Source organism: Podarcis melisellensis (assembly GCF_964234715.1).
Source record: "Podarcis melisellensis genome assembly, chromosome: 13".
Classification (NCBI taxonomy): Eukaryota; Metazoa; Chordata; class Lepidosauria; order Squamata; family Lacertidae; genus Podarcis; species Podarcis melisellensis.
In genome coordinates, this window is record NC_138545.1 from 7,771,445 (window position 1) to 7,797,837 (window position 26,393).

The 26,393-nt window shown below is 42.6% G+C and overlaps 1 protein-coding gene, 1 long non-coding RNA gene and 1 gene segment (V, D, J or C); 2 read left to right on the plus strand and 1 right to left on the minus strand.

Annotated features, from left to right (window-relative positions):
* LOC309355861 (uncharacterized protein) overlaps positions 1-5,240 on the plus strand; it is a 75,663-nt gene extending 70,423 nt beyond the window's left edge. For both annotated transcript variants that reach the window (XM_081887074.1, XM_081887073.1), the window contains exon 3: positions 4,849-5,240. In XM_081887074.1, the coding sequence (XP_081743200.1) occupies positions 4,849-5,135 (287 nt within the window). In that variant the 3' untranslated portion in view covers positions 5,136-5,240. The remainder of the gene's footprint in view (positions 1-4,848) is intronic.
* An 11,700-nt stretch (positions 5,241-16,940) lies between these two features.
* Positions 16,941-20,416, plus strand: LOC309355880 (Ig gamma chain C region-like). The segment is given in 3 exons: positions 16,941-17,059; positions 18,787-18,864; positions 20,121-20,416.
* The window catches only part of LOC309355931, a 49,750-nt gene continuing 43,655 nt past the window's right edge, over positions 20,299-26,393 (minus strand). Inside the window, exons 2-3 of the long non-coding RNA XR_014162642.1 lie at positions 26,183-26,319; positions 20,299-20,435 (exon numbers count right to left, since the gene is read on the minus strand). This is a non-coding gene — a long non-coding RNA (uncharacterized lncRNA). The remainder of the gene's footprint in view (positions 20,436-26,182; positions 26,320-26,393) is intronic.

Genomic DNA, 26,393 nt, shown 5'->3' on the forward strand with positions numbered 1-26,393 from the left:
ATGGAAGTCCCCCCCCCCAAACATTTGCTTTATATATATTATTTACACAATGGGCTCCATGTGATTGACTAATTCCGGGATTCTCCTGTAGACCAATCAGGTTGCAGATTCACTTACACCTGGAGCTAGATTGGGTGGCTCCTGCAGACCAATCAGACTGCTGCATCCTATTGTTCTAGGACCAATCATACTGCTGCATTCTTAATCCTATTGTTCTAGGACTTCCGCTATCTGACTGTGTCCTCATCCAGCTCAAGTAAGTCTAACCGGCCACAGATTTTCCTACTTGGGGCCACACTCACAATGACCCCCGGTCTTGTGTAGAGATTTGAAATGACAGAGAATCTAACAGATAATAATCAGCACTCCTGCCAAACTGCAAACCTCCATGATTCTCTGGGGAGAAACCATGACATTTAAACCTTTGCAGGGACTGTAACCTGGATATAAAAGAGAGAGGAGTTAGAGTTGCTGAGGAGGCTTACAGATTCATTTTTAAAGCAGTTTTTCAAGCACTTCTGATGAATGTGAATGTTACAAGACAGGGGCTCCTCTATTCCTTGGGGAACATGTGTCATTGAGAGGAGCAATATTTCCTGACCAGAAAGCAGAATGCAGGTAGATTCTGGGAAAGCCTCATGTAGTTTCAAATAATATGATCAACGAATTGCTGCTGTGAAGCTGGTGTGAAAAATAAAGAAAGGAGGCACGTCCTTCGGAATAACCCTACCATGCTGAATACATCAGTTGCTTAAAGCATGGTGCTGATATGGCCCAGGTGGAGTTCCCGCCAGCTCCTGCACTTTGAATTGGCCAATGAGAGGCCTGCTCAGATGAGAGAGGATGCCTCGCTGCTGAAAGGCCATTGGCTGCCCACCTGCCAAGGCAGAACAGAGCCTGTTCAGTCTTCTGCTGCACTGGTGTTAAGTAAGAAGACAGGCCCAAAGGAACCAGTCTCCTTTCAAAATCCTTGAACGTTAAACAAGAAAGTGGTGGTGCCGGCTGCAGACAGAACCAATTCCTTGCAAGTGCAGAATGTACCTTACGTAGCACTGGTAAATGTGCCAGTTCCACATATAGGGATGTTGTACATGAATAAGGGGCTCAGACAAACATTAGCCAATCAGTGCTCCCTCATCACAAGGCAGCAGAGAATTAAGGTCACAATCTTCCTTCTCCATTTTGCAAATTGTGCATCCTGTCCTCTAAAGAATATAAGGGAAGAAGATTATATATTTTGTGTTCTCATGTTGTACATTTATGTTCTGAACTGCCTGTGATCTGCTAATGAAGGGTGGTATACAAATTAAATAATAACCATAGCCGAACTTCCCCATAGCTATTAGGATTTCCCACAAATCCTAATTACACTCAAGCTTCTGGAAGGACTTTCTGAGAATCTCACAGAATAGCCTCTTCTTGGATTGTCTGGGTGGAGCTACTGATGGGAAACATATCTCACCAAAGTCCCCCAGGATGCTATATAAGTAGGCCTGGTGGCCCACATGCCATTCACACTGAATCCTAAAATGTGGGCCAAGATCTTCTTACCATTTGTGGGACTCCTTTGCGGGGCCAGTCTGCCACTGACTTCTTCCCAGGCTGATACAGGTGAGTTTGCTTCTCTTTCCTTCCTCTTGGCAGCCTTCTCATGCATGTACCTGAAATCTGGGCATCTGGAACCACCCTTAGAAACAGAGCAATAACCAACCTTGGATTCTCTTACTCCAACTTTTCTGCTTATTTGCCAGCAGTAAATGGGATAGTCATTCCAAAGGGACAAATCCCATGGTTCCAAAACAAATACTCTGTTATTAAGATTTGCCTGTTTCTGTGTGCTGAGACCTTTGTAGGTTTAGGTGACAGAAGAGACATTCTTCTGATTGAGGCAAAGAAGGCAGGGCTCTCACAAACTATGTAGCTTGAAATAATTTAGCTGAGATTCCTGCATTACAGGGGGAGGTTCTATCAGGGAGGTTCTATCTATATAGGGAGTGCAGCTATCATCAACCCTTGACCAAACAACAGTACACTCCTTCCACCTGGGATGGTCGTCTTCTTCCACCCAGTGTGCAGATTAGGGAGGGATCCACATGAAGCTATCATCAACCCTTGATTGAAGAACGGTACACTCCTATCTGAGATGGTCTTCCTCTTCCACTGAGTGTGCAGCTTAGGGAGGGACACACATGAAACAGGTGGATCCCTGCCTAGCCAGCCAGGTCCGTCAGATGAGCCCTGGCGATCAATGGGGTGACAGATGTCTCAGTCGATTCACCCTCACATCCGTCTTGAGACGTCTCCTGGGGCTCCCAAGTTCAATCATGTATGAGACAAGTTGTGCAGAACTAGGTATACACACGATGGAATATTGAATGTGGGCTAGCACTATAAAATACTGGTTGCTTTTCCATTTTGTTGCCAACATTTCAGTCTACTCTCTGACCTACTTATGGACTCTGATAAATCCAGAAGTTCTAACTCTTACATAGGGAAATCAGATCTATTGGTATTCAAATCAGATCTTGATACCCTTGTATAAGTCGAGTGAGCAATATATTTATTGCAATAGTCAAAACAGATTAAGGTACGTTGAGGGGAAACAACATCAAGCCAGGTGTAAATATAATTTGCTCCCCTGAGATAACAGGGTCACATTTATCAAAAATAATAATTTTTGTCCAACTCAGGACCTTTATCTTAGCCCGACTGAATGTTTTTCCTTCAACTTTTGTCAAGGGCAGATGTTTAAACATCCCCAGAAATGATAGACATTGTGGATGTTCTTTGAATGTGCCAGACTCTGTAGAACATATCCTTTTCTACTGTCCTTTTTACAACCTGCTACGCAAACGCATGCTACCCACCCTTTTTAGGCACAATGAAAATATCCGATTCTTTTTGTCTGACATTAACCCAGAATTAACTGCAAGGGGGGCTGAGGTTTTGTTAATAGTATCTCTTGCAGTGCTAAATGGCTCTATTTAACAGGAAGAAATCCCAATGAAATTCCTCATCATTATATATTTTACGTGGCTGTTTATTTGTATATATTTTAAATGTTTTAGGAAGTTTTAGGATGCCCTATATTAGTAATGCCTAGAAAAGTTTTGATGAAGTAAGTAAGTAAGCATTACTAGGGCTTGGACAAGATGAGCATTGGGGTCCCTTCCAATTCTAGAATTCTATGATTCTACGAAAAGAGAATATGCATGGGAAAGAGGGTCACAGAGAAGGAAAACCACAGGGGTGTAGAGAAGAACAAACGGCAGACAAAAGCAAGACTGGAAGGAGTGAGATGAAAAGCAGAGGTTTTAACCTATGGCATTTATTCATTTGCTGATTTTTAAATCATTTCTAAGCTGCTTAAATCCTAAACAATGCACTAAGCAACATAAAAACTATAAAGCAATATAACCCCCCCCATAAAAACAGCAATATAAAGTCATTATAAAACCAGGAATTTCATCTGTCTTTCTTTCTGTCTGTCTGTCTATTTATTTTGTTCCCTTAGGTGTAATATTGATGTGTTCTGCCTCTGGCTCTGTCCCTGAAGGCATGATGATTAACTGGCAGGCAGGTGGCCAATCAGGTAACACCACCAACACCCTAAGTGCACGCACTGGTAGCACAGCATACCTCAGCCTTGCAGAAGCAGTCGCTGCAGCATCGAACGTCTGTGAATTTACCTTCCGTGGGTCCCAAACAAAAGTCATTGAACCTGAAGGTAAAAACTCTTGACACAGTTGGGACTTAGTTTTCCTTTGAAAAGCATGGTTTAGGAGAGGGATGATTGTTTCCAGATTGCTTAAGATCCTCTCAGGGACTGACCATTTCAAGACTGCTTCCTCCTTAATTCAGAAATTTATTTCTGCTTTCCATTATGGCCTGTTGAGATAAGACTTTCCCCACCAGTTGCCATGATATCGGTGCTAGTATTGGCTAAAGACACAACTTGAAACTGCAATCAGTCCGGTGGAGGTCTGAACAGCAATTCTCCTCTTATCTCTGCAGAAAGGTTTTCACCGTTCTTGAACAATACTAAATGCATCTTTTTATCAGAAGGTAACAATGGGAGAAGGAAAGGAAAGAATGTGTACCCTGCAAGGGTCAAGGTGTCTCCCACAATAATTTCCACCCCCATTAAAAACCAATCCTCACCTCCAGCCAAGGACCCTTCTAACCTTAATCTGCCTGTTGATCATGTTTACCAAGCATAGGGTGACCTAGATGAACAGATGGTGCCCTTCTATTGGAGGTAGATTTAAATATCCTTGCCCTGGTGCCCAAGTCCACACATTTAAGGAGCTCCATACCTAGTTAGCTGTTCCAGGAGAAACTGTGCAGAGATGGTATCATTGGATATGGGAAGTTTTTAGCTAACCTTGGTTTTCAAACCCAGCCTATACACCAAAACCTTCTCTGGGAAGGCTGGGATGCTTTTTGTGCTGGGCGCTTCCTTTATATATGTTGGGGGAAGGAGCTGTGTAAATATTCCTGGAATCCCCACTATCCCACCTTGTCCTCATGCAGCTCAAGGAAGCCCCATGTATGTGCCACAGATCTTCCTACTCAGGTCCACACACACAAGAACTTCAGTTAAATCCCCTTTGCTCCTTAAAGCTTTCATTAAGGATTTACCCCCCTCTATCTACAGATTAAAAATGTTTGTCAGAGAATCCAGCAGAAAATAATCAGCACTAAATAGTGTCATAAATGTTGTCCATCAATTATGTCTAAACTTAATAGCTGTTGCCTCTCCGTTTCTCTCATACTTTCTGGACCCCAAAACTTAAAAAGACAAAGGGAACGGTCTCCATGCGAACCTCTATCACGCCAACCATAAAGAAAGCAGCCTTCAGCGAGCACAGACAATCCTCACCGGCATGGTCATAGGGCTCAATGCAAGTGAAGTTTCTGTCCAGTGTGTGAAGAATGCCCTCCTTGAAGGTCACCATGTGAATCCCCGAGTCTTGAAGGGCAACATCAAGGATTCCCTCTTGGCCCTCAGCCAGGTGGTAGTCCCCTACTCTGACTGGAACAATGGCACTTCATACTCCTGTATGTTTACCCACACAGCAGGCACCGTGGAGCCCACCCAGAGGCCTGAGGAGAAATCCCAGGGTGAAAAGTGATGCAAACCGCATCCTCAGCATCACAACCTCTTCAGCCTATCCCAGATTAAATAATTTTCATGTATCCATGTTTGGCCTAAGGCTGAATAAAAGTGAGCAAACTCACTCTCTTGATGTGATTACTTGATTAAGGTGGTGGGTGGGTTCTGGAAAGAAGTGGGGAATGGATTAATCTCCCTGCAAAATCATGTTGAAGTTTGATTATTGTAGAAGCAAAGTGTGTTTAGCACATAACCATGAAGTTCACTGGGGGGGGGGGGCTTTTGGCTAGTCGCTGTCTCTTAGCCTATCCTTCCTCACCAGGGTTTAGATTCTCCCTGAGCACAGATTTTTGTGTCTCCTCCCCCTGCAGAGCATTTCCTATAAAAAGAAAGTTGAGTGGAGTGACAACGATTCATTTTGCTGACTAGTGTTTCCTGCCTGTTGATCATGTTTACCCAGCATCAGTTGACCTAGATGAATGAGAAAGACAATAGACATTCAAGCTCCGGTTTTTGTGTAGTAAATTTGTGTTAAAATTTGCAGAAGTCGCACCAGTTTTGCTGATTTACTTCACACTATTCTTGACTGTTGTAGGGGGTGCGGGGAAAAAAGTTTTTGTGGTGAGAAGAGCCTGAGGAATCCAAGAGAAGATTTTAAAGAACTGTGTTAAGTAAAAAAGGCCCTCCCGACAGGGCGGGGGGTTTACTGGGCTTCCCTCTATTGGTGGCAAGAGGAAATTACTCTGCAAGTAACAGAAGAGTTATATAAAGGCTGGTTACATGTGTAGGGAAATGCACATGGGGATTTCTGACAACTAATGGACAAAACTGGTAACTGAGTAAAAATTTATTTTTATTTTTCTCTCTCTCCTTTTCCCTGTTAAACGTTATTATTATTATTATGTTATTATTATCATTGATGAGACATTGTGCATTAGAGGTGTAATATAGAAGTATTATAAAACACAATTTGTCAGGAAAAGAAGTAGCTACAGGTACTAACGGATTATAAAACAATTGGTTATGTCAAATGTGAATAAGAAATTTATGAATCCAGCGGCAGCGGTGTTATCTGCAAATCCTAATAGGAGAAACTCAAATCAAGACACAGAAATTAATTCGGAAATGAGAGATCTACTCCTGGGACTGAGAAAAGACATTTCAGAGATGAAGAAAAGATGAACGACAGTATAAGATCAACAGATCAAAAGTTGGATAAAATGGGGCAAAAAAGTAGAGGAAAATGCAAAAATGGTGTTAGAAATGATGTTTAAAATCAATGATCTGGTGGTTTAAAATTTGGAAATAACAAAGACTGTACAAGAATTAAAAGGGAAAATGATAAGTTTGGAGGAAGGGCTAAGAAAAGTACAGAAGGAGAACAGAGGAAAAAAAGGGGAAACAGACAAAAATTAAGAAAGAGCTGGCAGATATGAAAGAAACCCATGAGGCAGTCCTAGATGCAATCTCTATGATTGAAATGCACAGAAGTGAAAAAACATTGAGATTTAGATCTATTCCAGAAGAACCAGATGAAGTGATAGAGTAAAAAATTAGCCGAATGGATTGGAATAGAAGAGCAGGAAATGAGAAATAAAATCGAGAGAGCCTTTAGAATCAGATCAAGAATTGCAAGAGCTAATAATTGGCCAGGGGACTGTCTGGTAACTTTTGTGAATATGGATATTAGAGATAAAATACTACAAATTAGCAGTAAGACAAAACTTAAAATTCAGGAAACAGACATAATCATTCATAAAATTGTTCCATCAAGGCTTTTAAGAAAAAGGGAAAAATATAAACCGTTGGTGGAAGCACTAAATAAAAAATCAATTGTGCACAGATGGGGATTCCCTGAGGGAATTTCCTTTTTTTACAAAGGGAAAAGGAGAAGATTTGTTACTCGGGAGGACGCTGACAAATTTTGGAGAACATATAGAGAGGAGTTAGGAGGTATAAGACAGCTGGGAGGAGGGTCAGATGATCTTAAAAAACAATCAGAGGAGGACGAATCTTAAGCATTAAGGACAAGTGACTTTTCTGAAATTTTTATTTTTTATTTATTTTTTTTGTTAAGAAGTTGAATCACTGTGTAGTAAATAATGGAATTAAGGATTGTTACCTGGAATGTTAATGGTTTAAATGATAAAAAGAAAAGAAATAAGGTGGACTTTGTACTCAGCAAACAGAAATTGGATTTGATATGTTTGCAAGAGACTCATATCACAAAACAACACACAAGAATTTTAACCCAATAAGAAACTGGGACTTGATTTTGTTTCTTCAGATAAATCTAAGTAGAATGGAGTTGTAATATACACAAAAAAGCTTTTGGAGCCGAAATTGATCTATAAAGATTCACAAGGAAGGATCGCTGTGATAGAAATAATAGTCCAGGGGGAAAGAATTAAAGTTATCGGCTTTTACGCGCCGAATGAAAAAAAATGTGAATTTTATCAAAAGTTGGAACGAGAGTTGGGGGAGTTTATTGGAGAGAAAATTATATTTTTAGGAGACCAAAATGGAGTGGTAAATCCTGATTTAGACAGATCCAAAAAGACTACTAAAAAACAGCAAATAAAACTCCCCAAAACCTTTTTTCAGTTAGTAGATTTGTTAAGTTTAGAGGACGCATGGAGAATACAAAATCAGACAGTGAAAGAATACACTTTTTCCTATCATAATAACTCGGCAGGAAGAATTGATGCCATCCGGTTAACAAAAGATTTGACAGTCAAAATATGTAAATCTGAAATTCAACCAAAGACAATAGCTGATCATAATGCAGTACAAGTAACGCTGACTTGGGGTAAGAGGAAATCTATAAGATGGAGATTAAATGAAACTTTATTGAGAGATGAAATAATAATAGAAAAAGCAAAAAAGACCTTAAAGGAATTTTTTGAACTGAATTTAAATAACGGCACCGATTTAAAGATAGCCTGGGATGCTAGTAAAACTGTCTTAAGAGGTTTCTTTATTCAACAAAACGTAATTCAAAGAAAACAAAATAAAAAACCCCAACAAGAAATCTTAGAGGAGATTAGAAAAAGCGAGCTGGAATTATACAAAAAACCAAATAGTGTAGAATTAAAAAGAAATATTAAGATCCTACAATCTCAATATTTAATGCTAATAAATGCAAAAATGGAATGGAAACTAAGATTATTGAAACAAAAAACCTTTGAACATGCTAATAAACCAGGAAGGTTATTAGCATGGCAATTAAGAACAGAGAGGCAGAAAGGCTTATAAATAGAGTTAAGTGTGAAGGCAAAATAATAAACAACCCTAAAGAAATAGAGAAACGATTTGTTAAATTCCTTAGAGAACTCTATAAGGAAGGAAATGAAACAACAGAAGAAGTTAAAGAATATTTAGAACAGAACGGTCTTCTGAAACTTACTAAAGAACAAAAAGAACTGATGAATGCCCCTATTACATTGTATGAAATTCAAAGAGCAATTAAGGAAGCAAAGATAGGAAAGTAACCAGTGCCAGATGGCCTACCGGCAATATATTATAAAAAATTTGAGGACATACTGTCTGACCCATTAAGAAGTATCATGAACAACATCTTAAAAAATGGAACCATGCTGGACTTATGGAAAGACAGCCTTATTGCACTAATTCCAAAACAGGGAACTGACAATCTACTTATTAACAACTATAGGCCTATTGCATTCCTAAATAACGATTATAAATTATATGCAAATGTTTTAGCCAAAAGATTAAAAAAAGTCTTCCAGATGATTATACACAATGACCAAGCTGGCTTTTTGCCCGGGAGGCACATTTATAGCAACCCTAGAAACATTATAAACTTATTAGAGTATTTAGACTTAAGAATAGAAAAGAAGACAGCCTTAATGGCCATAGATGCTGAAAAAGCTTTCGATAGGGTCTCCTGGAAATTTATGTAAGGTCTTTTACACCATATGGATTTTGGTATACAGTATATAAAAGGGATTGAAGCAATATATTCAAAACAAAAAGCTAAAATCATAATAAATGGAAATTTATCACAGGAGTGTGAAATCAGTAAAGGGGTCAGACAAGGTTGCCCACTATCCCCCTTAATTTTCATATTAACATTGGAAGTTTTATGTAAACAAATTAGGCAGGAAAAAGAAATAAAAGGGATTATGCTGGGAAATAGAAGTTACAGAATGAGGGCATTTGCTGACGATCTAATTATAACTACGGAGCAAGATGGAACTACCCCAAGATGGAACTCTCCATGAGAAGCAATCGCTGCTAAAAAACCAACAACATCAAAGAGAACCGGATAACGTATATTAAGGGAGGAGGAGGGTCAACTAATATTGATAAGTTATGAGAAAATAAAAGATCACTTTTCTACTTGGCTAGATTACTTCCAGGTGAATGAAATGTTCAGACAGGATAAGCAGATAGGTTTTGAAAAGGAGCCTTCAAGATTTGAAAGAGAATTACTGAATAGTAAAACTAAAATAATCACAAAAATGTATAGACTTCTTTTAGACTACGAAGTAATGGATGAGGAGGTTAAGGCTTCAATGATAAATTGGGCCCAAGATGTGGGCCGTCCAATTATGCTAAAAGATTGGGAAAACTTATGGAAGGTAAATTTGAAATTCACAGCCTGCTATAATATAAGAGAGAACATGATAAAAATGGCTCATAGGTGGTACCTCACTCCTTCCAGATTATCAAGAATGTATAAAAATTTGGCAAATGCTTGTTGGAGATGTGGAGGAAATAACGGTGACATGATCCAGATGTGGTGGATGTGTGAAAAGATTAAGATTTTTTTGGGGAAAATATACGATGAATTAAAAAAGATGATGGGGATAACTTTTACTAAAAAACCGGAGGGATTTCTATTAAGTATTTTAGATAAAGAGATCTCAAAAAATCTAAGAGAGGTATTTTTGTATGCAACCGCAGTGGCTTGTATACTAGTGGCCAAGGGATGGAAAGATCACAAGGCTCCAAAAATAACAGATTGGCAAATCAAATTACAGAAATTGATGGGGACGGCTCAACTGACTAGGAAACTCAGAGGAAACTCAAAGCAAAAATTTGCAGAAAAATGGGATGGTTATAGAAGATATGTTCAAAAATACAATAATAGTTTTGACTCCGTGCTAGCATTCGAGTGATAAAGGAACTAAAAGCAGGTGGACAACAATTAAGGATTTATTATGTTTTCAGAATGTATTAGAAAAATTATATAGAAAGGTTTATTGTTTTGTGTGCATTCAAATGTAAGATAAAGCATATGCAAAGGGACTTGACAGGAAGTCAAAGCTGAAGAAAAGATTTTGGAAGATAAAAGGGGGAAAATATTTACTTTCATTATTACCATTTTCTGTGCGGGTGTGGGTGTCCGCACATATGTGTGTTGTTGTATGCAATGTTTGGGAGGAAATAAGATGGTAAATAACAAATAACAAACTAAATATCGATGTATGTAATTTTTATTTCTTAATTATATTTAGTGGTAGTAAAAAAAAAGAAAGATAGTTTCCTACTCTGACTGAATCAATGACACCATGAAGCTCACCCAGAGGCCTGAGAAGAAATCCCAGGGTGAAAAATGATGCACACCCCTTCCTCAGCACTGCAAGCTCTTCAGCCTATACTACATCTTTCTCTTCAGCCTATCTCTATTTGCTTTGGGGGTGGGGTTGAGGAACAGCACTCAAATGGTAAAGGGCTAATCACTGGCCTCCTAGGATCATGGAAGCCCCTATAATTTGTTCCAACTGCCCAAAGCTCCAAAGACTTGCCAGAAGTTACTAGAAAATGATCAACCAGTAAACCTGAAAATTGATATAAATACGCCCCCAAGCAATGTACACCTGAGAGTAGGTGAAAAGGTGGGCAGGGCTCCGTCACTTTCCTTTCATACTCTTCCCCTTTTATTCCACCTTACATCAACTAACCTTGCTAGCCCTTAAGGCATGCATTGGTGTCTCAGTCAAAGACAGAGCTGATGTATTTCTCTTAAGAGATGTGTTAGCAGAATTAGCCACCAACCTATGTAGACTGTTAATTCTGGTAGTTTCTGTTTCTGTACAGAGGAGATTTTCAATTTAGAGGGATGCTTTGCTGATTAGATGTTGTGGCTTCTGATAGCTCTACCTTTGTTGCTTCCTATGGGGTACATACTCTGGAGTGTCCCAGAAACGATCCCCACCCTGTTCCACATGAGTGGTTCCAGCCAGGAGCTCTCTTCATTGGTGGAATTGCTTCTCAGTTGGTTTACCATTCTCATGAAGTTTCATACAGTGAACATCCTTCTCAGAACCAGCTTGATGTTGCAGAGTAAGAAATTGCTTCGTTTGCTCTGCATCTTTTGTAGTTGCTCAGATCACAAATATATTTTTCTGTAAATGACAGGATGTTGTGTGTGTGTGTGTGTGTGTGTAGGTTTGGCCAATACCCCCCAATAGACTCTAGTAGAAATTACCAATATTGTGATATGATAGCAGGAAACATACTCGTTATACAAAGGGATGAACGAATTCTACCTCTATATGCAGAATGGTGACAAAATTCTACCAGCACATCCTTGCTTTGGCATTTGCTGTGAACAAAATCAATGAGAATCCTAAGTTCCTACCCAATGTCACACTTGGATTCCATATCTATGACAGCTACTACGATGCAAGGATGACTTATCGTACCACTTTGTTTTTTGTTTTTTTAAAAGATATTCATTAAGGTTTAACAATTACAGAAAAAAGAAAAACAGACAACAATAATACAAAAAAGATTACAATACTTCAAAAATAAAGGAAAATACAATACTAAAAAGAAAAAAGAAGGAGAAGAGAGAAAAAGGAAAAAAAGGAAACCCCAAAACAATACAGCTAAACAATAACATTTAAAAACACTAACATCCAGTATTTTCATATCTTTATCTTTCATTTACTTATTTCCTTGACTTCCTCACACCTCCCTTTTTGTATTCTAATTCATAATTGTTTCTCAGATTTTGTTCCATAATTTAACTTAACGCAATTTAACCTTAAATTTTACACTTTAACCCATTAACAATCCATTCTAACTTATTTCTATACAACCTTTCTGCTAAGACCATGTAAATTCATTCCAGCATCTTTCTAACATTCATTGATTTTACAATATTTTTTAAAATATACATTAATTTTTTTCCAATCTTCTTCCATCGACTCTTCTCCCTGGTCTCAGATTCTGCCAGTCATTTCCGCCATTTCTATGTAGTCCATCAGTTTCATCTGCCATTCTTCCCTGGCAGGTAGATCTTGCGTCTTCCAATACTTTGCAATAAGTATTCTTGCTGCTGTTGTGGCATACATAAAAAACGTTCTATCTTTCTTTGGCACCAATTGGCCGACCATGCCCAGAAGCAAGGCCTCTGGTTTCTTCAGAAAGGTATATTTAAATACCTTTTTCATTTATTATAGATCATCTTCCAGAATGCCTTAATCTTTGGGCATGTCCACCAAAGGTGGAAAAAAGTGCCTTCTGTCTCCTTACATTTCCAGCATTTATTATCAGGCAAATGATAAATTTTTGCAAGCTTGACTAGTGTTATGTACCACCTATAGATCATTTTCATTAAATTCTCTTTTAAGGCATTGCATGCCGTAAATTTCATACCAGTGGTCCATAACTGTTCCCAGTCAGCCATCATAATATTATGTCCAACATCTTGTTGGGCAAGATTAAGGGGCAAGATTAAACAAGCTCCAGTCCTCCTTTCGTCCCACCCTGGCCGGCCCTGCCCTCCGCCTGCCCCTCAGAGCTGGCGCATCCCACACAGGGCTGGGCCTTGCTGGTGGCAGTCTCTCCTCCTCTTCACCTGCCCTCTGGCAGCTGCTACAATCAGCAGAATGTGATATTGCAATGTTCCCTGCCCTGCTTTCCAGGACCTCCAGAGTGTCACTTCAATCCTGTTTGTCTTCATGTGGCTGCTGTCCTTTGAACCAAGTTCTACTCCAGAGCCATGTTCACAGACCACGGCCATCCACCAGGGTAGCACAAAAGCCCACTTCTGTGTTGATTCTAAAGTCAGCTGGTAACTCCTCCCTCCATCTGCTTCCGCTACAAGATCCTCCATTTCACTGGCATTTCCCTCCTGCTGAAAAAATGGCAGAAATCTCCTCCTTCCCATCTTCTCACCAACAAATATGGCAGAATTGTGTTCTGGCTCAAATCCAAAAAATGAAACTAATTGGTAAACCTGTAAAAATACATGGGTATGGCCCTGTGTGGTGTATCACAATAGCACCAGCAAGAATGAGAAGGAAATATACAAGGATAGGAGTCAACTCCAGGGGGCCGTGGGTACTTGGGCACCCACAATAATGTAATTTGCAGGGACTGGGCACCAACAAAGTCAATGAGCTATGTGCAGGCGTGTGCCTGTGATGTTGCACCTCCATGTTACGGCTGTGGGCACCCACAATCCTGAGGGCAAGATGGCACCCCTGTATACAAGCCCACATCCTGTGTCCTGACTCCATGCATTGCAGCTTGAAGAACCAGATTGGGGTTAAGAAGACTGGTTGCTGGGAACCCCTTCATTTAAAACAGATCCCTGCAGCCACATTAGGAAAAGAACTGAAAATAAAACAGCCAATATTGTAATGCTGTTATACAAATCTATGGTGTGACCTAAAATATTGTTACAAAAGTTGAATGCCTGCCCTTCTCTTTGCCGAGTGGGGGCAAGAACCCATGGGGTCCATGGCACTGACACAGGGTCTGTGTCCCTTTGGAGGAATAGAAAACACAGTAGAGACTATTGTAGGTTTAAGAAATATGGTTTATTCACCTATTTACACCTCCTGTCTGCATGGTGGGAGTCCAAATCTTACAGCATGGTCATTTCATGGGGCAGCAGCGCAGGCATCCTTCAGCCTCCCTGCCCAAGATGGAGCTCAGCTCCTGTCCTGCCGCTTCTTCCCAGCAAACCTTGCTCAAAAACTGCCTTTTCCTGTCCCCTCTAACACCGCACTCCCTCACCTGAAATCCCTGCCTCTGTTCACACCTCAGGGCAGGGGGGAAAGGAGTTTTCTTGTGTTGTTAATGGCCCTCCATTATACACATTGAGGCACCAGGCAAAAATGTTCCTCTTTAACCTGATCTTGGGTTGGTTGCTATCCAATGTCCTTTTAAAACATGTTCTGTCGGGATTATAAGGTTATTTTCATTTTCATTTTGCGTATGTATTTGGTGTTTTTCTACTGTGATTTTATCCAATGAACCGCCAAGACCTGCGAGTATAGGGCGATATAGAAATCTTAACAACAACAACAACAACAACAACATCACAAAACTAACCACAGACCACGCAAAAGGATAAAATGTTCCTCAAAGGACATGCAACTTACAAAACCCTTTCTAAAAATAATATCTCTGAATTCCTCTTTTCTCTTCCCAGATGCTTCTGCTATTCTCAAATTCCGGGTCTGGGAAAGGCTTCTAGGCTTGGAGGGTGGGGCAAGGCAGGAGAAAAAATCCGTTGCCCGGTTAAATTTTTTACTGATGATGGTGCTGGCAGACCAAGAGATGGAGAGAAGCAGAGCCAGCCGCTCCCAAGGTCTGAGACTTTCCCTTTGGCCTCTGGGTCCTCCATGCAGTTGGTGCACCCAGCTCTGGAGATGGCAACAAGGAGGTCCAGGGTGGAATGACCACAGAAACCACCAGAAGGCTGTGGACCACCTGCAGGTTCACAGGAAGGTCCAGCAGGGAGTCGTAGACATTGCACTGCATCTGGCTGGTGCTCTCATAGAAGCAGTTCATTCACAGCCCCTAGCTCCTACCAGTGTGTTGTGACACCAACCCCCCTCCCAAACTCAATGACTGGTGGGCTCCTATGGAAGATGGGGAGCCAAGTGACTCTTAAAAGGGACATGGGCAAAATTTCAGCTACACTAAAAGTGCAAGGTAGCTGCAAGCCCATTACCCCTTTAAGAGCAGCTTAAATTGGGATGTTTCAGGGCAAAGGAAGAATCCATGGTGTGTTAATTGCTTCTATGGAGGTTTCAGAAAATTTAGGGCAGATAGGATGTATGTTATTCCTTGGGGTTTACTGCCCAAACCTTTCACTATTGAGTATAGCCACAAGCAGTGCTCTTTTCTAGGGGGACTCAGGGGTACACACACCCCTAAACATTTTGTGAATCTTTGTACTTTTGTCCATTTACTATATTTATTTTTCCTGATTTGAACTATAAAATCGTGATTTTCTTGGGTCAAAATGAGAGAACTCCTAAACTTTTTTTTTGGGGGGGGGAGCACTGGCCACAAGGCAGCAGAGGTTTTAGGTCAGAGTGTTCCTTCTTCATTTTGCTAATTCTGCATCTTGTCCTCTAACGCAGTGTTTCCCAACCGGTGTTCCGCGGCACACTAGTGTGCCATGAGACGTTGCCTGGTGTGCCGTGGGAGGGAGACGGGCGAGTCGGGCGGCCTTTCCCGGGGTGCGCAGGCCGAGTGGCGGCTGGCGAGGGGCGGGCAGGAAGCAGCTGGGCAGCGGAGCTCCTCCTGGGCCGGACGGGGAGGGGCTGCGGGGACTCGCCCCGGCGCGCCGTCCGCGCCTCCAGGTGAGGCGGGTGGCCGGAGGGCTCGGCTGCCCTGACCGACCCAGTCGCCCATTCCCGCTTGGCCCTTCCCGGACGAGCACCTCGCGCACCCCTCACGGAAAGACTTCCTCGGGAGTAAGTCCCACCCACCGCCGCCGGAGTTGCTGCCGGGAGGAGGCGGCTTTCCCCTCGGCGGGGCGGGGCGCGCTTGGCGACGAGGAGGCGGCCCCCCGCTTCTCTTCGGGCGTGCTGCTCTTCGCTCCGGGACCAGAGGAGTGAGGTGCCCGGCGGCGGCAGGCGAGGTTGCGCCGGGTGGAGGCCGGGCGACCCGGGGCTTCTCCGAAGAGGCGGCTCTGCCGGGCGAGGTAACTCTTGCGCGTCGAGGAAGAAGGCTCACGGCGTAATGTATGTCTCTTACTCAGCATATTTGGGAGCGGAGCCTGGCACTTCTCACGCCACGCTTGCTAATTTATGAGCAGCCACATTAAAATAAATCCCCGGCGCGTCTTTTCGGGCGCCCTCCGCTCTCCATTTTCACTCCCTCGTTGGATTCCCCTCTCCCAGCGCAGAACCAGAAAAGTTGACATTTCTTCCCTCTCACCCTCGCCTTTTATGGAAACCTCCCTTAGCGGGGTTCCTGTCTGAACAGACAATTGTTCCGATTTCATTTTGAACAGTAACTTTAAAATTAATGTGCCTTTTCCAAAATCTTTGGCTCCGAGGCGGTTAGTTCATTTTGGCATGCGGAGTGACCTGCTTATTTATTGGCGGCCATGAGGGTGAGGAGAAATGGGGAAACCTTCCTTCCCCCCATTCCAGCTTTCCCCTGGCAGCGCCCACTTCTTGCACTGAGAATTTGCCCTTGTTTTGGAAACTCTTTGCAGTAGCCGCACTTGGGCAACAACATTTTCTAATGGTGGTGTGCCTCGAGATTTTTTTCATGAAACAAGTGTGCCTTTGCCCAAAAAAGGTTGGGAAACACTGCTCTAACGAAGGTCAGGGAAGAGGATTATGTATTTTGTGTTCTCATGTTGTACCTTTTTGTTCTGAACTGCCTATGATCTCCAGATGAAGGGAGGTGTACAAATTGAAATAATAACAATATAACTTCCCAATAGCTATTTCCCACAAATCCTAATTACACTCACGTTTCTGGAAGGACTTTCTGAGAACCTCACAGAATAGCCTCTTCTTGGATTGTCTGGGTGGAGCTACTGATGGGAAACATATCTCACCAAAGTCTCCCAGGATGCTATATAAGCAGGCCTGGTGGCCCACATGCCATTCACACTGAATACTAAAATGTGGGCCAAGATCTTCTTACCATTTGTGGGACTCCTTTGCGGGGCCAGCCTGCCACTGACTTCTTCCCAGTTTGCTCCACGTGAGTTTGCTTCTCTTTCCTTCCTCTTTGCAGCCTTCTCATGCATGTACCTGAAATCTGGGCATCTGGAACCACCCTTAGAAACAGAGCAATAACAACACTTGGATTCTCTTCCTCCAACTTTTCTGCTTATTTGCCAGCAGTAAACGGGATAGTCATTCCAAAGGGATGGATCCCATGGTTCCAAAACAAATACCCTTTTATTAAGATTTGTAAGTGCCTATTTCTGTGTGCTGAGATCTTTTCAGGTTTAGGGAACAGCAGAGGCATTCTTCTCACAAACTATGCAGCTGAAATTATTTAGCTGAGATTCCTGCATTACAGGGGAGGTTCTATCAGGGAGGTTCTATCTATACAGGGAGCGCAGCTATCATCAGGCCTTGACCGAGGAACAGTACACTCCGTCTACCTGGGATAGTCTTCCTCTTCCACCGAGCGTGCAGCTTAGGGAGGGACACACATGAGACAGGGGGACGCCTGCCTAGCCAGCCAGGTCAGCCAGATCAGCCCTGGCGTTCAATGGGGTGATAGATGTCTCAGTCGGGTTACCCTCACATCCGTCTTGAGACGTCTCCTGGGGCTCCCAAGTTCAATTATGTATGAGACAATGTGTGCAGAACTAGGTATACACATGATGGAATATTGAGTGTGGGCTAGCACTATAAAATACTGGTTGCATTTCCATTTTGTTGCCAACATTTCAGTCTACTCTCTGACCTACTTACGGACTCTGATAAATCCAGAAGTTCTAACTCTTACATAGGAAAATCAGATCTATTGGTATTCAAATCAGATCTTGAAACCCTTGTATAATTCGAGTGAGCAATATATTTATTGCAATAGTCAAAACAGATTAAGGTACAATGGGGAGAAACAACATCAAGTCAGGTGTAAATAAAATTTGCTCCCCCGAGATAACAGGGTCACATATCTCAAAAATAATAATTTCTGTCCAAAGCAGGACCTTTATCTTAGCCCGACTGAATGTTTTTCCTTCAGCTTTTGTCAAGGGCAGATTTTTAAACATCCCCAGAAATGATAGACATTGTGGATGTTCTTTGAATGTGTCGGACACTGTAGAACATATCCTTTTCTACTGTCCATTTTACAACCTGCTACACAAACGCATGCTACCCCCCCTTTTTGGGCACAATGAAAATATCTGATTAAACCAGAATTAACTGCACGGGTGTGTGTGTGAGGTTTTGTAAATAGTATCTCTTGCAGTGCTAAATGGCACTATTTAGCGGGAAGAAATCCCAGTGAATTCCTCATCATTATATATTTTACATGGCTGTTTATTTGTGTATAATAAGTTTTGATGAAGGAGGTAAGTAAGCATTACAGGGGGTTCAACTAGATGAGCATTGGGGTCCCTTCCAATTCTAGAATTCTATGATTCCACGAAAAGAGAATATGCATGGGAAAGAGGGTCACAGAGAAGGAAAATCACAGGGGTGTAGAGAAGAACAAACGGCAGACATAAGCAAGACTGGAAGGAGTGAGATGAAAAGCAGAGGTTTTAACCTACGGCATTTATACATTTGCTGATTTTCAAATCATTTCTAAGCTGCTTAAATCTTAAACAGTGCACTAGGAAACATAAAAACTGTAAAGCAATATAAACCGCCCCCATAAAAACAGTAATATAAAGTCATTAAAAAACCATGAATTTCATCTGTCTGTCTGTCTGTCTGTCTGTCTATCTGTCTATTTTGTTCCCTTAGGTGAAACATTCGTGTGCACTGCCTCTGGCTCTGTCCCCGAAGGCATGATGATTACGTGGCAGGTAGGTGGCCAATCAGGTAAAACCTCCCGCATCATAAGTGCACAACGTCTTAGCATAGGATACCTCAGCGTTGCAGAACTACTCGCTTTCGCGATGGGAAAGGAAGTCTGTCAAGTAACCTTCGAAGAGTTCCAAACAAATGTCAATGAACCTGAAGGTAAAAACTCTTGACACCGTTGGGACTTAGTTTTCCTTTGAAAAATATGGTTTGGGAGCAGGATGATAGTTTCCAGATTGCTTAAGATCCTCTCAGGGACTGACCATTTTAAGACTGCTTCCTCCTTAATTCAGAAATTTATTTCTGCTTTCCATTACGGCCTGTTGAGATAAGACTTTCCCCACCAGTTGCCATGATATCGGTGCTAATATTGGCTAAAGACACAACTTGAAACTGCAATCAGTCCGGTGGAGGTCTGAACAGTAATTCTCCTCTTATCTCTGCAGAAAGATTTTCACCGTTCTTGAACAATACTAAATGCATGTTTTTATCAGAAGTTAACAATGGGAGAAGGAAAGGAAAGAACGTGTACCCTGCAAGGCCCAAGGTGTCTCCCACAATAATTTCCACCCCCATTAAAAAATCATTCCCACTCCCAGCCAAGGATCTTTATAACCTTCATAAGCCTGTCGATCATGTTTACCCAGCATAGGATGACCTAGATGAACAGATGGTGCCCTTCTATTGGAGGCAGATTTTTATATCCTTGCCCTGGTGGCCAAGTCCACACATTTAAGGAGCTCTCTACCTAGTTAGCGGCTCCAGGAGCAACTGTGCAGAGATGGTATCATTGGATATGGGAAGTTTTTAGCTAACCTTGGTTTTCAAACCCAGCCTATACACCAATACCTTCTCTGGGAAGGCTGGGATGCATTTTGTGCTGGGCGCTTTCTTTATACATGTTGGGGGAAGGAGCTCTGAAAATATTCCTGGAATCTCCACTATCCCACCGTGTCCTCATCCAGCTCAAGGAAGCCCCATGTATGTGCCACAGATCTTCCTACTCAGGTCCACACGCACAATAACTTCAGTTAAATCCCCTTTGCTCCTTGAAGCTTTCATTAAAGATTTACCCCCCTCTATCTACAGATTAAAAATGTTTGTCAGAGAATCCAGCAGAAAATAATCAGCACTAAATAGCCAAATAAATGTTGCCCATCAGTTATGTCTAAAATTAATAGCTGTTGCCTCTCCCTCATACTTTCCCCACCCCAAAACTTAAAAAGACAAAGGGAATGGTCTCCATGAGAACCTCTATCGCGCCAACCATAAAGAAAGCAGCCTTCAGCGAGCACAGACAATCCTCACCGGCATGGTCATAGGGCTCAATGCAAGTGAAGTTTCTGTCCAGTGGGTGAAGAATGCCCTCCTTGAAGGTCGCCATGTGAATCCCCAAGTCTTGAAGGGCAGCATCAAGGACATCAAGGATTCCCTCTTGGCCCTCAGCCAGGTGGTAATCCCCTACTCTGAGTGGAACAACGGCACTTCATACTCCTGTATGTTTACCCGCACAGCAGGCACCATGGAGCCCACCCAGAGGCCTGAGGAGAAATCCCAGGGTGAAAAGTGATGCACACCCCTTTCTCAACCTATGCCAGATTCTCAGCATCACAACCTCTTCAGCCTATCCCAGATTAAATAACATCCATGTAATTATGTAGCCTAAGGCTAAATAAAAGTGTGCAAACTCACAGATATCTCATGATGTGATCACTTGATTGAGGTGGTGGGTGGGTTCTGGAAAGAAGTGGGGAATGGATTAATCTCCCTGCAAAATCGTGTTGAAGTTTGATTATTGTAGAAGCAAAGTGTGTTTAGCATATAACCATGAAGTTCACTGAGGGGGCTTTTGGCTAGTCACTGTCTCTTAGCCTATCCTTCCTCACCAGGGTTTAGACTCTCCCGAGCACAGATATTTGTGTCTCTCTCCCCTCCAAGCAGAGCATTTCTTATAAAACGAAAGGTGAGTGGAGTGACAACAATTCATTTTGCTGACCAGGGTCTTCTGCCTGTTGATCATGTTTACCCAGCATCAGTTGACTTAGATGAGCAGGTGGTGCAGTTCTGTTGGAGGCAGATTTCATATCCTTGCCCTGGTGGTCCAGTCCACACATTAAGGAGCTGCGTAGCTAGCTGCGATTCCTGCTTTGCAGGGGGTTGGACTAGATGACCCTTGGGACCCTTCCAACTCAATAATTCCACAATTTGAGGAAAAGAAAATGTGCATGGGAAAGAGGGTCAGAGAGAAGGAGAATCACAGGGGTGTAGAGATGAACGGATGGCAGACAAAAGCAAGAAGTGAAGGAGCGAGGTGGAAAGCAGAGGTTTGAATCCAAGGCATTTTTTAATTCAATGATTTTAAAATCATGTCTAAGCTGCTTTATATTTAAAAATAACACACTTAAGGAGTGCAAAAAGACAATGTGCTGCTGCTGTGAAGCATGTGTGAAAAATACAGAAAGTAGGCAAACCCTTCAGAATAACCCTGTCAAGAATTCCTGTGTTCATCAGAATGTCATCATAGCCCTTTCTAGATGCTCCTGCTTGTCCTTCTTTCAAGACCCCCATTTTCTAAATGCTGCCTGTCCATCAGGTATGTCTAAATCTAATAACTGTTGCCTCTCCTTTTGTCTCATACTAACCCCCACTGGAAACTTAAAAAGACAAGGCGAATAGTCCCCATGCCAATTTCTATTGCACTGCGAAGAAACCAGCCTTCAGCAAGCACAGACTTTAGATTGATTTATTGCCCAGATAAGCCTGGCGTCCGGCCCGCTTCTAAAGCTGAGCCAGGTCTCTGCATTACAGCCTGCATTCAGATGCTCTGAGGAAACAGCACAGTCCGGCAGCGTCCAAAGAAAGCAGCTGCTGTCTTCTGTGCTTCAGTGTGCAAAAAACAGAGTCTCACACAGAGGTACTAATAACTAAAAGCAGCTTTCTTTACAGCTTACAGCAGAAGCTAGCCATTCACTATCACAGCACAAAGCATCGTGAGACACGTCTGCTTCACCTGAAAATGAAAGCAGAATAGAACAAAGGACTAAGACTCTCTGAAGTGACGCAGAGTCTCTCCCCGCCCCACAGTAGGCAAGACTCACACTCTGAGTGTATCTGAAGAACTGTGCATGCAAATGAAAGCTCATACCTAGAACTAACTTAGTTGGTCTTTAAGGTGCTACTGGAAAGAATTTTTTTTTTGCCTGTAATCTCAGTTTCTCCTCACACAGACAATGCTCACTGGCTTGGTCACAGGGCTCGATACAAGCGAAGTTTCTGTTCAGAGGATTAATAATAATAATAATAATAATAATAATAATAATAATAATTTATACCCCACCCATTAGGCTGGGCTTCCCCAGCAATTCTGGGCAGCTCCCAACAGAATTAAAAGTACAATAAAACATCAAACATTAAAAACCTCCCTAAACAGGGATGCCTGCAAATGTCTTCTAAAAGTCAGATAGTTGTTTATTTCCTTGACATCTGATGGGAGGGCGTTCCACAGGGCGGGCGCCACTACTGAGAAGGCCCTCTGTCTAGTTCCCTCATTGTGGGTCAGCATGTGAACACCCAAGTATTGAAGGACAGCAGTAAGGTTTCCCTCTTGGCCTTCAGCCAGGTGATGGTTTCCTACTCTGACTGAATCAATGACACCATGAAGCTCACCCAGAGGCCTGAGGAGAAATCCCAGAGTGAAAAATGATGCACACCCCTTCCTCAGCATCGCAAACTCTCCAGCCTATACTACATCATTCTCTTCAGCCTATCCCGGATTCAATGATTTCCATGCTTCATCTACAGATAAATAAAATCTCAATATCTCTCAGCTTAATGTACATCACAGGGGTTCTGTAATGATAATATAGAGAGGCGTAGTAGTGTGTATGCTAACTTCAGCTCTTTGGAGAAATGGTGGGATGCAAATCAACACTAGGTGAAGCATATCCTCCTGTATCCATCCCATCTGGGGGCAATTTTTTATTTTATTTATTTACGGCTATTAGCCCATAAAATATGTACAAACATAAAAGCGCAGAAACATAAAAACCAATACATCTAACAACAGAAGGGGAACACCATGATGTAAGGGTGGGTCATTGAGCAGTGACAAATATCAGCTTGGGGCCCGGAAAGATCCAAGGGACGGTTCACAGAAAAAGGAGAACTGGAGACAAGATCCGTCATGCACTCTCATCATAACTGTCCGATTAGTTTTTGTTGTTGATGTTGTTTTTTGGTGGTTTTTGTGTGTGAGATAACCGCATTCAGGAATCTCGCCACCTGCAGAGTTACAGAAGGATCTGTATCCTGCAAAAGCAGTGCGGCATGTGACTCAACAGGCCTGCCAACCAAGCGCAGTAAAGCAGGACCCAGGAATTTAGTCCTGGCTATGCTATGTAAGGGACAGTTGAACATTATATGTTGAAGAGATTCAACTGTTTTCCCGTCACACTCGCATAGCGGAGACACCAAACCCTTGGAAAATCTGTGGCTCAGCAGGTTCGATGGAAAAACATTGAACCTTGCACGAATAAATGCAAGTCGGTGTGGTACAGATGAAAGAGATGACATGTATGATGGAAGGCCAAGTGGTGGGGTTATTCCATGATACCTGGGGGAGCAGACACCCCCACCCCTGGAGAGGTTGTGTTGATTTTCAATGTCTGCTAATCTTTGCTCGATAAGGCTTTTGGCTGAGCGTAGGTTCATCTTTAAGGAGTCCGCTGGGGAAATTCCGATGCTCAGAAGTTTAGCATGGATTTTTCCTACCCACGGATTAACAAAGTCATCCCGCCAGAGGCACTGAAAGAGGTAATGGTCGGGAAGCCTATGCTAGCTGGACAGCCAATAGCCAAAGACTCGCTTCCAGATGGCCGTCTCCAATGATGCAATCCTTAACTCCAGATGTATGGCTGCATTGCTCACACACATGGGGAGTTTCAGGAGGCGACGGAGAAACTGATTCTGCAATGTCCCCAGCGATGTTAAATTGGACCCTGGGGCCCAGAGCGGGGCAGCATAACAGAGGGTGGAAACCACTTTTGCGTGGTACACCTTCAATGCAGAAGGGATGTGGGAGGCTCCGTCGACCGCAAAAAATTGGAGTAGAGTGTAAAGTATTGTTTTCCCTTTGTTCAGTAAATACTGTATCTGTGGCTTCCAGCTTAGGTTGTAGTGAAAAAAGACTCCCAGGTATTTAAATTTGAAAACCTGTTCTAATTGGACTCCATCTAACTTCCAGCTGTAAGTTTTCCGAGACCTGGTAAAGACCAGTACTTTAGATTTTCCATAATTAATTGTCAGATGGTTGAGTTTGCAATAAGCCGCAAAAATCTTTAGAGCTCTGCATAAACCGACTCTAGAGTAGGAAAGGATTGCTGCATCGTCAGCATATAGGAGCAGAAGGCAGCGAAAATCAGCTAGGCGGGGGGCATGAATGTTGGCTTGAGACTCACTCAGAAAGAGCTTCATGTCGCTAATAAACAAGTTGAAGAGGAGTGGGGCCAAAATGCAGCCTTGGCGCACTCCTCTATTTATTGGGACCTCATTGGATAGGTTTCCCGCCGGTGTGAGTCTCACTCTAGCCGACGACCCATGGTGTAATTGGGTTATAAGCCATAACAGCCTTCTATCTATGCCCCATCTCTCTAATTTCTTCCATAGACAGTTTCTTGGGATACTGTCGAAGGCGGCCTTTAAGTCTATGAAAGCGACACATAGGTGCCCCCGACTCGGGGCAGAATATTTTCTGGCAAGATGATACATAATTACCATATGGTCAGTGGTCGAATAATTGTTCCTAAAGCCCGCTTGCTCATGGCCAATCAAATTTGAGTCGTATGCCCAGTGGGACAGCTTAGACAGCAAAAATTTTTCATAGATTTTCCCGATGATAGACAAAAGGCGGATGTTCCAGTAGTTCTCTGGGTCAGCAGGGGGACCCTTTTTATGGACTGGTACGATCACGGCCTCCTTCCATGACCTAGGGATAAGCCCCGTAGAATTAATTGCATCAAAGACTTTGGCCAGAATTTCAGCCCACCACCTCGGTTGCGCAACAATAGCCTCAGCAGGGACTAGATCCGGCCCGGGGGCTTTGCCCGTTTTCAGATCTAGTATCAAGTCCATTATCAGTTCTGGGTCGGTAGAGGGCCACAAAGGTAGATGGTCGGCTCGGAATTCCGTGGGTGAGTTGGATTCCTCTGCCAAAGAGAAATATTTACTCAAGAATTGTTCCCATGTGGGCGCAGGGATAATCGCCAGTGGGTACTTCCTTCCTCTTTTGTTTATCAGAGCCCAAAATTCCTGTGGTCTGCGGGATCTAGAGGCCGCAATCAAGGCTCGCCAACGCTTTTGGTACCACTCGCGTTTGGCCAGCTTTAAAGTCTGTTTGTATGCTCTTTTGGCTTGTAAATAGGAGGGTGGTAGAGCCTGGGCATTAGAGTTTTTGTATTCATTATAGATAGAGTGAAGAAGGGATCTTGCTTGTTTGCAAGAGGTGTTAAACCAAGGGGCCCCAGTACTGCAATGCGCCATTTTCGCCTTTTGAGGAGGTGATGTAAAAAAAGTGGTAAGGTTTATTATAAGAAGGTTGAAAAGTTTCAAAACCGAATTGAAGTCTTGTAAATCAGTAGTTATTTGAGGTAGATAGGCAATGATTTCCCTATGAAAAAATTCCTGGTATTTTTGGGCCACAGCCTCCGACCAGTTGATCCCTCTTATTTTGGTCGATGATGAGGTTTCCAGAAGGACTGAGTGTTTATAGTCCTTCTGGCACCGGAACAATGACAAAGTGGTCACTATTGGAAGGTGATCACTGAAATGTTGGTTTTCAACTTGGAAGGAAAGTACATTAACGGCCAAATTTGCAGAGATCAAGAAGTAATCGATGCTAGTCCCAGGTGAGTGAACTCCCCCGGTATGTCGGGGTGGGTGGGGGCAAATTTCTGGTGAATGGGGCATGGGACACCTGTCACTTTTTAGATTAGCAAATGGAATGTCCTGTATTCTTATTCTGCCATTGTATGATAGAAAGCTTAGGCCATTCATACATAATATTAAAAGGGTAGTTGCAAAATGCCGCCCTTGAACATGTTGATTACTGTTCCTTCCCAGAGTGCAGTTCCTATAGGGATATCTTAGCCACCTGCTACTTATTATTATAATGCTGCAAAGAACAGTGGAGAGTCATTATCAGATCTCAAAAAAGGAATTAACAGATTTGTTTTGGGGGTGGGGTTGAGGAATAGCACTCAAATGGTAAAGGGCTAATCACTGGCCTCCCAGGATCATGGGAGAAATCCCAGGGTGAACAGTGATGCACCCCTTTCTCAACCTATCCCAGTTTTCCCTCCTCAGTCTATCTCAGATTCAATAATATCCATGTAATTATGTAGCCTAAGGCTAAATAAAAGAGAGCAAACTCACAGATATCTCTTGATGTGATCACTTGATTGAGGTGGTGGGTGTGTTCTGGAAAGAAGTGGGGAACGGATTAATCTCCCTGCAAAATCATGTTGAAGTTTGATGATTGTAGAAGCAAAGTG